This window comes from Schistocerca serialis, chromosome 10 (genome assembly GCF_023864345.2).
Source record: "Schistocerca serialis cubense isolate TAMUIC-IGC-003099 chromosome 10, iqSchSeri2.2, whole genome shotgun sequence".
Taxonomy (NCBI): domain Eukaryota; kingdom Metazoa; phylum Arthropoda; class Insecta; order Orthoptera; family Acrididae; genus Schistocerca; species Schistocerca serialis.
The window spans coordinates 191,139,319-191,152,336 of NC_064647.1; the positions used below are offsets into that span (position 1 = coordinate 191,139,319).

A 13,018-nucleotide genomic window follows, 5' to 3' on the forward strand; every position below is an offset into this window, starting at 1 on the left:
ATTCTTCAGTGAGGGGATAGGGAGTCTCTTAATAAGATGAAACAAGAGCTTACAAATTGCTGGATATTGCTTGACCACACGAGTGCACGTTTGGGAGCCTGTGTGAATGTGAGTACAATTGCTGGAAAAATAGCTACTGCTCAAAAGCTAGTCTGAATGCTGTTTTCTGATGAACGTTACTGTGCTCAACATTTCAGTCTGCTACACACGTGTGGTTACCTTTCTCATAATTTATGTATTGCTCCAGCCAGGAATTTCGATTGCTGTTACAACAAACAATTGTATCAATTTAATAAGCCACTTTTGTTGTACTATCTGTTCATTCACTAAACGACCCTCATAATTTCTGGCTCTAGGTGCACAATGAATATTCTGTACCTACTGCAAATGACAACCACAACTGGAGAAACAAGTGAGCCTGAACATACCTACACGAGATTGCTCGCCCCTCGGCCGGATAGCCTAACAGACGACGCCTCCGTTGCGCCCAGTGCCAGGGCGCCCCGCATCGACCCCCTCTGCCAGGAGGTGGTGGTGCGGGGGCGGGGACAGCGGCGGCAGAGGTGGCAGCAGGAGTGCACCGGGGATGAAGTGAGACGGCAGCGCCGGCACCGGCGGCCGGTGGCGGTGGGCCGCCTTCAGGTGGCGCGCCAGGTTGCTGCCGTTGGCGAAGGTGCGGCCGCACTCCATGCAGGGGAAAGGTCTGTCGTCGCCGTGGTGCGTGCGCGCGTGCTTTGCCCGGTTCGCACGGTCACTGAAGCTGTCGTGACAAAATTTGCGTGTACTTGTCTGCAGCAATAAAACACTAAAAATTTGGCGCTAAACAAATTGTATTTCAGAGACTTTAAAGCGTAATGTGTTCAGGAGTCTGATACAGAACTCATTATTAGTTGTCACAATAAAGTCTTTTAGTCATTTTTATAACCTAGTTTGCAGTTATAACATTGTAGATTCCTTGTTGACATAATACTTGTGCAAATAATGCTTCTGTGTGTGTGTGTGTGTGTGTGTGTGTGTGTGTGTGTGTGTGTGTGTGTCTGTCACCAACAGTGTAATAAATTTTAATGTTTCTTTCAATCACATCATGGAACTGTTATGTTCTAAAAGGTTACCTGATTTTATAAAATTTATTTCTGTAAATTCAAATAATTGTAATAAGTATATACAAACTTTAAACCTAAATGAGTGTTAAACATTACTCAGTGTGTATCTTTATGCTTTATTATACCTGCATTTCAAAAATATCTTTGGCCATCTCTCCCGTTGAGAGTTTGTAACAGTTCAGATCTAGAGTTGATGAGAGCATGTGTGTAATCTAAAGCTCCACGTCAAGAAAATTAACACCTTATATCTGCGAAAAATAAATGATATAAATGATGAAATTTATATCAACTGGAGTGTGTGGGAATGAAAAACCATGAATTCCACTTACAGAATGCAGAATGTATGAAAAACTTGGTACCAGAATGGAAACTACAATCCAGTTAGGCAACATCAAACAGGATATAAGTACCATAAACTATTATGCTGATTTTTGTTTAACCCTTCTGATTCACTGTTGGACTAGGTCTGACATTACAATTTTCCACTATGGCTCCAATGTCAGATGACATCTGAAACATTTTCGTTATTGCAATTTCCATCCACTGCATTGTTGGAACTTGGTAGTTGCATGGCAGCACTTAGAAAGAAGATCTGACAACTCAAAGTGCATTGCATTCACATGTTTCTATTACAACAATAGCCAGCAAAAATGTGTAGATGGTGATGATATTGCCAGGTGGTTTCTCGGAGACATTGAGGATTAAGAATTTTGTGATGTGAGTGATTGGAAAGAAACTTCTGCCATCTGCAGTGATGTAAGCTCTAGTGAATTGGAATCTACTGATGGAATGGAAAGTGATGAAGAGACACAATCTGCAGCAAATAGCTGGAAAGTTTATCATGATGGCAGTAGTGATCTCATTAAGTTTCTTTTTTCTGTCTTGCAAGAAGGTTTTACCATTCCTCACTGTGTTCGACCAAACTCCAAACTTGAATATTTCCAACTCTACTTCACTGACAATCTTATTAGAGAAACAATGGAAACTCCAGGTTGGTATATCAACAATGTAAGGAAACGATAGACTGCTATTTACCATAAAGGTGTCTTGTTAAGTTGCAGAGAAGGACAACTAAAAGCACTTACACATTATCTTTTGGCCACAGCCTTCATTGAGAAAAGGAAACGAACGAACACACACACACACACACACACACACACACACACACACACACACACACACGTGCACGCTACAGCACGCACATCTCAAGCACACATGACTGCTGTCTCTGGCAGCTGACCAGAATACTGGTGTGCATGAGCTGTGTGTGTGTGGGGGGGGGGGGGGGGGGGGGGGGGGGCATTTTCTGATGCGAAGGCTGTAGCCGAAAGCTAATGTGTAAGTGCTTTTAGTTGTCCCTCTTTGCAACTTAACATGTCAACTTTATTGTAAGCAGCAATCTGTATTTTTCGTACATTGGTAATCTTACGAGTGAAATTGTGGATCCTATAAATATGAGTGCTAAAGAAAAGATACAGAAAGTCACTCCACTTACAAAACACTCAATGTGGCACTTGTGGAGGGATGTTTCATTGGAAGAACTGAAGTATTTTCTAGCTGTAATATTGAATGTGACCTTGAATTTGAAGACAGAATTAGTTGACTATTTTACAGAAATCTGGCTAGAATGAGCTACATTTTTTCAAGACTGTTTCTTTCTCATCTCCACTCACAAAGTGCCAGCAGCTGATGATGCAGAACTGAGTGGCTCTTTACTGTCACCCAGAATGGGGCACCAACTCTGCTTCCATGGATGGCCACACTTTTCTCCAGCTCTTTAGTATAGTAGCACTCTCCAACTTATCCCATGCTGCTGCTGTTTGGAAAACATCACGTAAGTTGTCTAATTTCCATACCTTCAACATAGCCTCGGTAGTCTCCTTTACACACTCATTCAGCAAGGAGGCAAGAACAAGTCAATAATGATGTCTGATCGATGAGATTCTAGAGTCACATCAAAAGGATGACTGGGAGCACTGTCAGTTATAAAGATAGCTTCCAGTGAACACCTTTTCTTCTTCAGCTCTTTTTACATACCTGGTACAAACGATTTGTGGAACCACTCAGAGAATATTTCTCTGTCCATCCGTGCTTTCTTCTCAGCTCAATATTGCACTGGTAGTGTATTTCTGTAGCTGCATTGAAAACAATGTGACTGTTGAAATTTCCCAATCACAAGCTTCCTTCTTGTCCTTGGCAGCTAACATTTTTGAAGGAAGCATCTTGTAGAAGAGACGAGTTTCAACAGCATTGTACAAAGCATCAGCAGTTAACTCTTCCTTCCCTATTATCTTCTGAATCTTCTTTACAAACTCTTTTGCATCTTCTCCATTATCTGAGCAACTTTCCCCAGTGACTGTAAGCTGGAAAATACTTTTTTGTTGTTTCTTCCAGTTTGATAGCCAGCTATCACTTGCGGTCAACAAGTTACTGCCATCAAGTTGTTTGTTAAATGCAACTGTTTGCCACTGAAAAGAATTCCCTTACTGTGTTGTTGTTGGAGCATACAAAAACAGCTGCGTCCACTTCCTCATTCTCACTCTTTCTCATAACCTTCCGTTATCACAAATCACTTTCCATATGGATCGCGTACTGTTGAATGACAGCTTCTTTCTTTTTGATGTCAGAAACAGTCACCTCTCCAACATTATACTCAGCAGCAATGGTTTTCTGTGAAGAACTTCGTTCAACTTAACTAAATTTTAAATACTGAATTGTAAGAAAGCCATAATCTCCAATACATGTGCAGTGTTTAACACTGTTATTACCAAACAATGAAGTTGTGCTCGATGATTCAGCGTTGTGCACATCATTTCTGCTCGAGTGACTAGAGACTGGTTGTGGGCCGGAGTATTGACAGGGCAAACTATTGAGAGCTGGCTCAGCAAGGGTCGAGTGTATTTCTTGGGTATCCAGCAGGTTGGCGCCATACAGGAGGCGCAATATTTTGACAAGCCAACTTCTAGTCAGGAAGTCTTCCCTATAGGGGACCCCCCGACAATGCTGATAACTCAAGCCGGCCTTCTGCAAGTGATGACTGGGCACAATAGTGACTGAAGAGTGTTGCTGGGGCACAGTCTGGCATCCACAGTCCCACTGAGATTTTCACATACACTGCTGCTGTCCTCAGACCGTCTTCAAGACTGATGCCCGGGCCTTGCACAATTGAAAACTGCTGTCTTTTATTTATCAACACACTGTGAGCTGCATCTGTATGGCCTCTTTAGCTCAATCCCAGAAAGTGTCAGGCTGTCCCAACAACTTGGTGCTGTCATAATTCATGACATGTCCATTAGAGGAGCAGTATATTGCTACAGCAGCCATTTATTGTCCGTGTGGTGTTTATGCTCTTCTGTGCTGTCTGGACAGTCTGATCTACACATACACTGCAATATTTCTGGTTTTACTGCCATCATACTCAGCTACAAAAAGCTCTCCTTAGAGCAGTTGAGAAGCCAGCAGTCAGAAGATGATGTAATGTGGTGTGAGGTAGCAATAGTGTGTGTTGGCTCAATATGGGTATCCTGAGAACCGCCTACATTGTGGCCGTCCTCTGCAATTGGCTGCTTTATTTGGAAGTAATGTGCCAAAATGGTAAACTTGTGTTATTAATATTAGAAAAACTAAACAGGCAATTTACTTGTCTTTCATACAAAAGCATCTCTCAATAACTGGCTATCATTCCATTATTTCAAAAGTGTTAACTACCAACAGAATAATAAATAACTGGTAAACAAAAAGGCAGACAAAGCACTTTGGAGCTCTTTGAATCACACCTAACTTGGATGGTGGGTGAAAAGGTTCAGCTGTACAATCAGAGTCGGTTCAGCAGTTTTGGAGGACATACATGCCTGCCATGTTCGGTATCAGTTAAGACTTAATTAGCAATCTCTGCTTTGTAAATGTGATAGCTTGATTGGGAGTCTCAGAGGACAGACATGTTGCCTGCCGCCATCATTATTGGTTAAGAACTTAATTACCAACCTATGGATTTTTGGAGATGCGGTTAAGAACTAATTTTATAGTAATTACATAAAACGGCATTTTGTTATTTTGTTTATTCTCTGTGAAAGTGCGAAGAATGGAAATTATTTGTGACTCATAAAGTGGACTATAATTGCACAGTTTCTTGTATTCTGCTGACAAAAAAGTGAATAGCATGCTGTTTAAACAAACCAATTCAAAATTAAATTATTTTTACAATACCAGTTCCTTGCTAACAGTTTATCACAACCTCAAGACAATGGACTCACGATCTATGTGCTGTTTTCTGTGCAGGAGACAACAACTACAAAAGACTGCAGGTTGGTGAACACTATTCAGAACTTAGGCATTCCACTTAAGGCAGTGGAAGCAACTAGGCATCGCAAGTGTACTGCAATCTTAGTACAAACGACATCAGTGACACGTTATCTGTGGTAACACAGAGCATGTATGAAGAGCACAAATTTTCGAGGTAAGGAATTTACTGACGTGAGACTGAGTGAGTCTGAGCAGAGGAAACAATTGAAAAGTCTGTGTTGCCGGACATACTTGTGGCCTGATACAGGGCGAAGAGCTCGGCTGTAAATACTGAACCGTGTGCCGGAAGCCAATATCGAACGACACGGGTGCCAATGACGAAGGCACACCCAACCCATGGTCAGTCCGAGAGCTGACAATGTACACAAAGGTATGATCGCGAAGTTCCATGTGAAGGTCGTGAAACTGAAGGCGATAGAGTGAGGCTAGAGTAGTGTCCTTAGGCCAGGGTTAACATGGGTCGCTTCATGAAGCCAAGGCGGTGAATGGCTCACAGCCACCGGGAAAGTCGCAGGTAGTGTGAAGTTAAGTCGCCGTAGCAAGTGCCGAAAGCGGACTCCAGGAGGTAACAGAGAAGAGGGATGTGCCCCAAGGGATCAAGGGAATCATCAAAGGAGGAGACATAGGATGGGCGGCCATGCATGGCAGACAAACAGCATGCATACCTGCTGAGGAGAAAGTCACGGTGGTAGGACAGTGATAGTTCAACAGCTTCAGCATAAAGAATCTCTACCAGGCTAGTGTAAAAGGTGCCCGTGGCCAAATGGATGCCACGATGGTGGACAGTGTTGAGACGGCGTAAGAGAGATGGACGTGCAGATGAATAAACAAAGCCCCCGATTCGAGATTCAAACAAGCGTCCGGTACAAACGGAGGAGAGTGGTTCGATCACCATCCCAGGAAGCAACATTGAGGACATGTAAGACAATGACAAATGGCATACAGCGGGCTGCCATTTCAGACACATGGGAGGACCAAGAGAGTTTCCTATCGAGCATGAGCCCCAGCAATTTTGTAGTTTCAATGAACAGAAGGGCAGCAAGCCAAAGATGTAAAGATGGTGGGAGAAACCACAACGCCGCCAAAAATTCATACAGACAGCTTTGTCAGTGGAAAAACAAAAGCCACTGTTGATGCTCCAGGAGTAAAGACGATCAAGACATCGGTGAAGACGCCACTCAGTAAGACAGGTCTGTGGAGAACTGCAGTAGATGGCAAAATCGTCAACAAAAAGGGAGCTAGAGATGCCCAGTGGGAGACAGGCCATTATAGGGTTAATGGCGTAGCAAAGAGGACGACGCACAGGACGGAACCCTGAAACACACAGTTTTCTTGCATAAAAGTATTTGACAAAGACACAACCCATAACCACTTTCAAAACTTGGTCTTTTAAAAATTCCTGAAGGAAACTGGGCATGCAGCCACGGAAGCCCAACATGTAAAAAGTATGGAGAATACCAGTTCTCCAGCAGGTGTTGTAGGCCTTCTCCAAATTGAAAAATATGGCCACAGTCTGGGATTTCCATGCTCAACTGCAGAACATGGTGCTCTAAATCCACACTGTGCATTCATTAGTAAATTGCGCGACTCGAGCCACCATACAAGCTGGGTATGAATCATATGTTCCATCACCTCGCAAACACAGCTGGTGAGAGACATGCGGTGATAGCTAGAAGGAAGGTTTGTGTCCTTACCAGGCTTAGGTATGGGTATGACGGTGGCTTCACGCCAAAGTCCAGGAAATGTGCCCTCTGCCCAGATGTGGTTGTATGTGTCAAACAGAAAGTGCTTGCCTGCAACAGAAATGTGCTGCAACATCTGAATGTTGACAGCGTCTGGCCCTGGGGCAGAGGATCAGGATGAACTGAGAGCATGATCTAGCTCCCTCACAGTGAAGGTGGCATTGTGGCACTCACAATTCTGAGAAGAGAACAGTATCACCAGAGCCTCCTCTGCTTGTTTCCAATGGAGGAAGCAAAATGGTGGCCCAAGGTGTTGGAGATAGTAATAGGGTCCACAATAACATCATCTGCTATTGTCAGGACGGAAATTGGCGAATGGATCTTGGTTCCAGAGAGCCATCGGAAGTTGGCCCACATGACAGAGGAAGGGCTGGAACTGTTAAAAGAACTAGCGAATGAAATCTAGATAGCTTTTTTGCTATCCTGAAGAACATGACAACACTTCGCAAGTATCTGTTTATAATAAATGCAGCTTGCCATCGTAGGGTGATGGTTAAAAATGAGGAAAGCACATCTCCAACGCGAATTGTGTCGTGGCATGCCTCAGTCCACCAAGGAATTGGGACACGGACTGGTAAAGAGGAAGTGTGAGGAATGGAATGTTCCGCAGCAGTAAGGATAACTTTTGTGAGATATTCCACCTGGTCATCACAACTGGGGAAATCTTGCACCAGGGAGGAGTAAAGCTGCCAGTCAGCCTTAGTAAGCTGCCATTGGGCGTGCACATGGATGGGGTAGGAGTCAGCAAATGGGTAGCACAGGGGAAATGGTTGCTAGAGTAAGTGTCAGAAAGAACGGACCACTCAAGACGACGGACAAGCTGGACAGTGCAGAAGGATAGGTCCAAATGGTAATGTGTGTGCGAGAAGTCGGAAAGGAAAGTGAGTGCTCCATCGTTAAGGCTGAAGAGGTTAAGTTGGTTAAGAAGGTCAGCCAAGAGGGCACCTCTCCCTGGGAGAACCCCATAGGGGATGTTGGGGTGGGGAGTTCTTTGGGGGAGGAGACCAGACAGTGAGGTCATCAGTCTCTATGGAGTAGGGAAAAAAGGAGGAGGAGGAGATTAGTGTTTAACGTCCCGTCGACAACGAGGACATTAGAGACGGAGTGCAAGCTCAGGTGAGGGAAGGATGGGGAAGGTAATCGGCTGTGCCCTTTCAAAGGAACCATCCTGGCATTTGCCTGAAGCAATTTAGGGAAATCACGGAAAACCTAAATCAGGATGGCCGGAGACAGGATTGAACCGTCGTCCTCCCGAATGCGAGTCCAGTGTGCTAACCATTGCGCCACCTCGCTCGGTATATGGAGTGAAGGGGATGATGCGCATTAAAGTCACCGAGCAGCAAAAATTGGGGGAGGTAGCTGACCAATAATCTGAAGAAAGCCTGCCCTGGTGACATCGAATGACGGAGGAGGGACATAAATGGCACAGCGAGAAAAAGTCAGGTGGAAAAGGAAAAGGCGAACTGCAACAGCTTGAAGATGGGTAGTCAGGGAGATGGGTTGACTATGAATGTCATCCCGTATGAGCAGTTTGACACCCCCACGAGACTTCAGAGGAAAGGTCAAAACGAATTGGTAAGAAATGTGAAAGCTCAAAGCTGCAGTAAGGGCGCAACTTGGTTTCCTGAAGGCAGAGTACAATAGGACGCTGCGATGCTAAAAGCACCCGTAAATCCTCTTTGCGGGACCAAAGGCCACATACGTTCCATTGGAGGAGAGTCACGATGAGGAAGAGATGTACGGGTGTCACGTCGGCAGCTGCCGGATGACAGCCATGAAGAGTCGCTACTACAGGGCATAGAAGCAGAAGGATCCTGCTGCATGGAGTTCACAGAAGCATCGGCTTGCTGATGCTGCCGGTCTGTGGAGTCCAATGCTGAAAAATGGTTCGTGTTGTGCACCAGCAACACGGACGCTGGCCAGGCTAAGGTATCACGTGGCAACACCATCAAAGAGGCTCTTCAAGTTGGCGAAGGAGAAGACCGTTTGGTTTTGGTGGACTTCTTTGAGCCTTTCCTGTTAGAGGAAGACTCGGGTATTGTTGGCTGGAGGGGCATAGGGAGTCTTTATGAGAGTACTCCTCCTGTCCTTTCCTGACTACTGGTTGTGTAGCTGGTGGTGGTGGTGGTGGTGGTGGTGGTTAGTGTTTAACGTCCCGTCAACAACGAGGTCATTAGAGACGGAGCGCAAGCTCGGGTTAGGGAAGGATTGGGAAGGAAATCGGCTGTGCCCTTTCAAAGGAACCGTCCCAGCATTTGCCCGAAACGATTTAGGGAAATCACGGAAAACCTAAATCAGGATGGCCGGAGACGGGATTGAACCGTCGTCCTCCCGAATGCGAGTCCAGTGTGCTAACCACTGCGCCACCTCGCTCGGTACGGTGTAGCTGGTGGATTTGCCCCTTGAGGCGGGAGTTCAATGGCTTGTTGCACAGCTGGATGGGAGTATTGTGATGCTACCTTGACACTGGGCGATTTCACAACCTCAGGGATGAATTGGAGGTTGCATGTCTGCATGGCCATGTCCTTCATGAAGCAAGGGGTAGCAAGAACAGAACTATAGGTGCCACATGGGAGAATGCAAGGTTTGCGACTAGCCAGTAACTCGCGAGCAACAGGGTAAGGCACTTTTTCCTTTACCCGGATCTCTTGGACAGCGTGTTCATCAAGATACATGGGACAATCCCGAGAGGAGGCAGCATGGTTACCACTAGAGATGATACAGCAGGAAGAGGAGGCGGACAATCACCCTCGTGCTCATTCCTACCACAGGTTACACATTTGGCTGGGAGTCGACAAGACGTTTTAGTGCGGTTGAAACAATGACACTGGTAGCGGCGCATCAGGTTCAGAATGTATGGCCAGACTGTGATAATTTCGTAGCCTGCTCTGATCTTGGACGAAGCACCACTCTATCAAAGATGAGAAAAAGAGTGCGGGTGGGCACTAAGGAGGAATCTACATTTTTCATTACCCAGTGTACAGCAATGACACCCTGATCAGAGAGGTAAGATTGGATTTCGGTCTCGATTAGACCATCGATCAGCAGTGTAAATAACACCACAGGAAGAATTCAAAGTTATACGGGCCTCAGCATGAACAGGGTAGCTGTGCAGAAGTGAGGCAGCAAGCAATTGTTGTGCTTGAGAATCAGAAGTAGTCTCCAAAAGCAAAGTGCCATTACGTAAACAACAGGACGACTTCACAGGGCTGGCAATTGCGCCAACACCTTTCTGAATAATAAACGGATTTACTGTCGCGAAGGACTGACCGTCTTCAGTACGTGAGACCACGAGGAGCCTTGGTGCAGTGGGAAGGGTCTTTGAATCGTTGGCCTCATTACATATACGTTTCATAGACACTGATTGTGAAGATGTTTGACTCACTGCAAAAAAACTCCCCCGTGATTGCCAGCGTCTGCAATGGCACGCTGCTTCCAACTGGGGGCCCCCTTCACAAGGGGGCACAACCACCTTAGGTGATTGTTCACACTCCAGGTCATACCTCCCGAACACCTGACAGAAGGACCATTCAGCAATTTGGAAAGGTTGCAGCTCAGACAATCACCCCTCCCTGGACCTGGCCTAGACCAGGGGTACGTGCAAACCCTACCTGTCAATGTAGGGCTGGGAATTATGCATTATCCAGTCACCTGTTACCTGTCAGATGCATGGGCCGGCCTTCAGGAGCACACAAGGAGGAAGAAGAAAAAGAGGAATCTCATACACCGAAGTGGAGGAATGAGAGGAGATGGAAAACAGAGAAAGGAAAAGGGAGCAAAAAATAATGGTGAGACTGTTCTTACGTCATCGACAGACGATGCAGAACATTCCCAATACACCCCAGACATGTTCCCCAATGGAGGGGAAAAAAGAATAGCAAGAGGATGGAAAGGCAGCACAGAAGGCCAGAAATGCTGCAAAGGCTGGAGCCCCGTGGTAGCCACAAACGAACCCACCAAAAAGCGGCGAGCCCCTGGGGGGATCTCCTCATTGTAAAGGGGCTGGAGATATGCAAGTACAAATCTGTATGCGTCTGTTTATGGCAGACATTATCTCCTAACACGTCAACTGGCCTTTGCTTGTGGAGCACATTGAGAAATGGAAACTGATTGTTTTCTTCTATCTCCATCATGAATCTGCTGTTTATTCTCTGCTTTCCTCTTCCATCCTTGGATCTCCATCTTGGTCGGCCCTTCCTTCTGGTGGAATAGAATCTACCTTTCATTATTTATTTGTGCTTACTGTCATTGCTCATCCTTTCCATATGTCCTAACCAGTGTATTCTTTGAGATTTAACAAATTTCACCATATCTTTCCTTTGTATAAGCTCTTGCATTTCATTGTTGCACCTTACTCTTCAACTTTCGGACCCTCTCACAGGCTCATAAATTTTTTTGAAGTATTTTCCTTTCAAATGCTCTAAGGCTGTTCATATCTGCTTCTATCATCACCCACATTTGTGACCTGTGTGTAAAAACTGGTTGCACAAAGAAATAATGTAAACTAGTTTGACCCTGTAATTAGAGAATTCTTGAGTACCTGTAAGTATCCAATATAGGCTCTGTTTCCAGCTTTTATCCTTTCTCACATTGTTATCACTTCTTAAAATGACACTACCTTAGAATTGTACATTACCTTGTATTTGGTCTTGTTTTTGTTTACTGTACATCCAATTTTGCCACTTCTGCTTCCATTATTTTGTAGATATCTTTAAAGGTGTTTACACTGATCAGCCAGAACATTATGACCACCAACCTACTATCAATATAAACCCATCCATGTGATAGCATCATCATCTGGTGAGGAATGACGGCTAGTCAGACAAATGCATTGCGCTTGTAGTTTCAGTGAGCATGCTATCTGTGTGTAAAATGGAAAAGGCGCTCAGTCTATCTGATTTTGACTGAGGGCAGATTGTGATGGCCCAGAGGCTCGGCATGAGAATTTCGGAAACCGCACGACTTGTTGGATGTTTGAGGACTGAGAATCTTAAACATGTGGCGAAACCAAGGTGAAACCACGTCCATGTGTCGTGGAGTTGGGGAGCCACCCATCATTACAAACATCGGGTGTCAAATGCTGGGCAGACTGGTGAAACAGGAGAAGCGACAAACTGTGGCGGAACTAACATCAGTCTTTAATTCTGGGCAGAGTACAAGTAGGTCTGAACACACAGTGCACAGTGCAACAACGGGCCTCCACAGCCGACAATCTGTGCATGTGCCAATGTTAACAGCTTAACATCAGCAATTACAACTGAAATGGGCATGTGACCACTAATACTGGATGTTGGTGCAGTGGCAGAGAGTTGCGCAGTCTGGCGAATCCCTTCTTCATGCCGATGGGAGAGCACAAATCTGTCATCTTCCAGGGAAACAACTCCTTGGCAGCTATAATGTGAGATGGAGACAAACTGATGGTGGCACCATTATTCTCTGAGGAACATTCACATGTGCATCCATGGGACAAGTGGAGCTCATGCACCATGGTGGCCAAGGATTGTTGCTCCTGATTGCAGAATACACTCACCCCTTCATGACGATCGTGTTTCCTGACAGCAGTGGCATTTTTCAAGAAGATAATGCACCATGACACAAGACCAGGTGTTAATGGAGTGGTTTGAGGAATGCAGCAGTGAGTTCCCATTGATGTGCTGGTCCCCCACTTCACTGGAATTGAACCTGATCGGACACATCTGGGATGTGATTGAATGTGGCATCAGAGCTCATCAGCCCCTCTTCGCAGAATTTATGGGAATTAGGTGACCTGCATCTGCAGATGTGGTGCCAACTCCCCCAAGGCCTTGCTCTTGCATGCCATGATGCTTCACTGCGGTTATCTGTGCCAAAAGTGGACATACCAGCTGTAGT

General features: G+C 45.4%; 1 protein-coding gene across 1 annotated transcript in view; it reads right to left on the reverse strand.

Annotated features, from left to right (window-relative positions):
- Positions 1–462: 462 nt before the first annotated feature.
- The window catches only part of LOC126424669 (zinc finger protein 672-like), a 125,975-nt gene continuing 113,419 nt past the window's right edge, over positions 463–13,018 (reverse strand). Inside the window, exon 8 of the mRNA XM_050087399.1 lies at positions 463–760. Coding sequence (XP_049943356.1) covers positions 463–760 — 298 coding nt within the window. The remainder of the gene's footprint in view (positions 761–13,018) is intronic.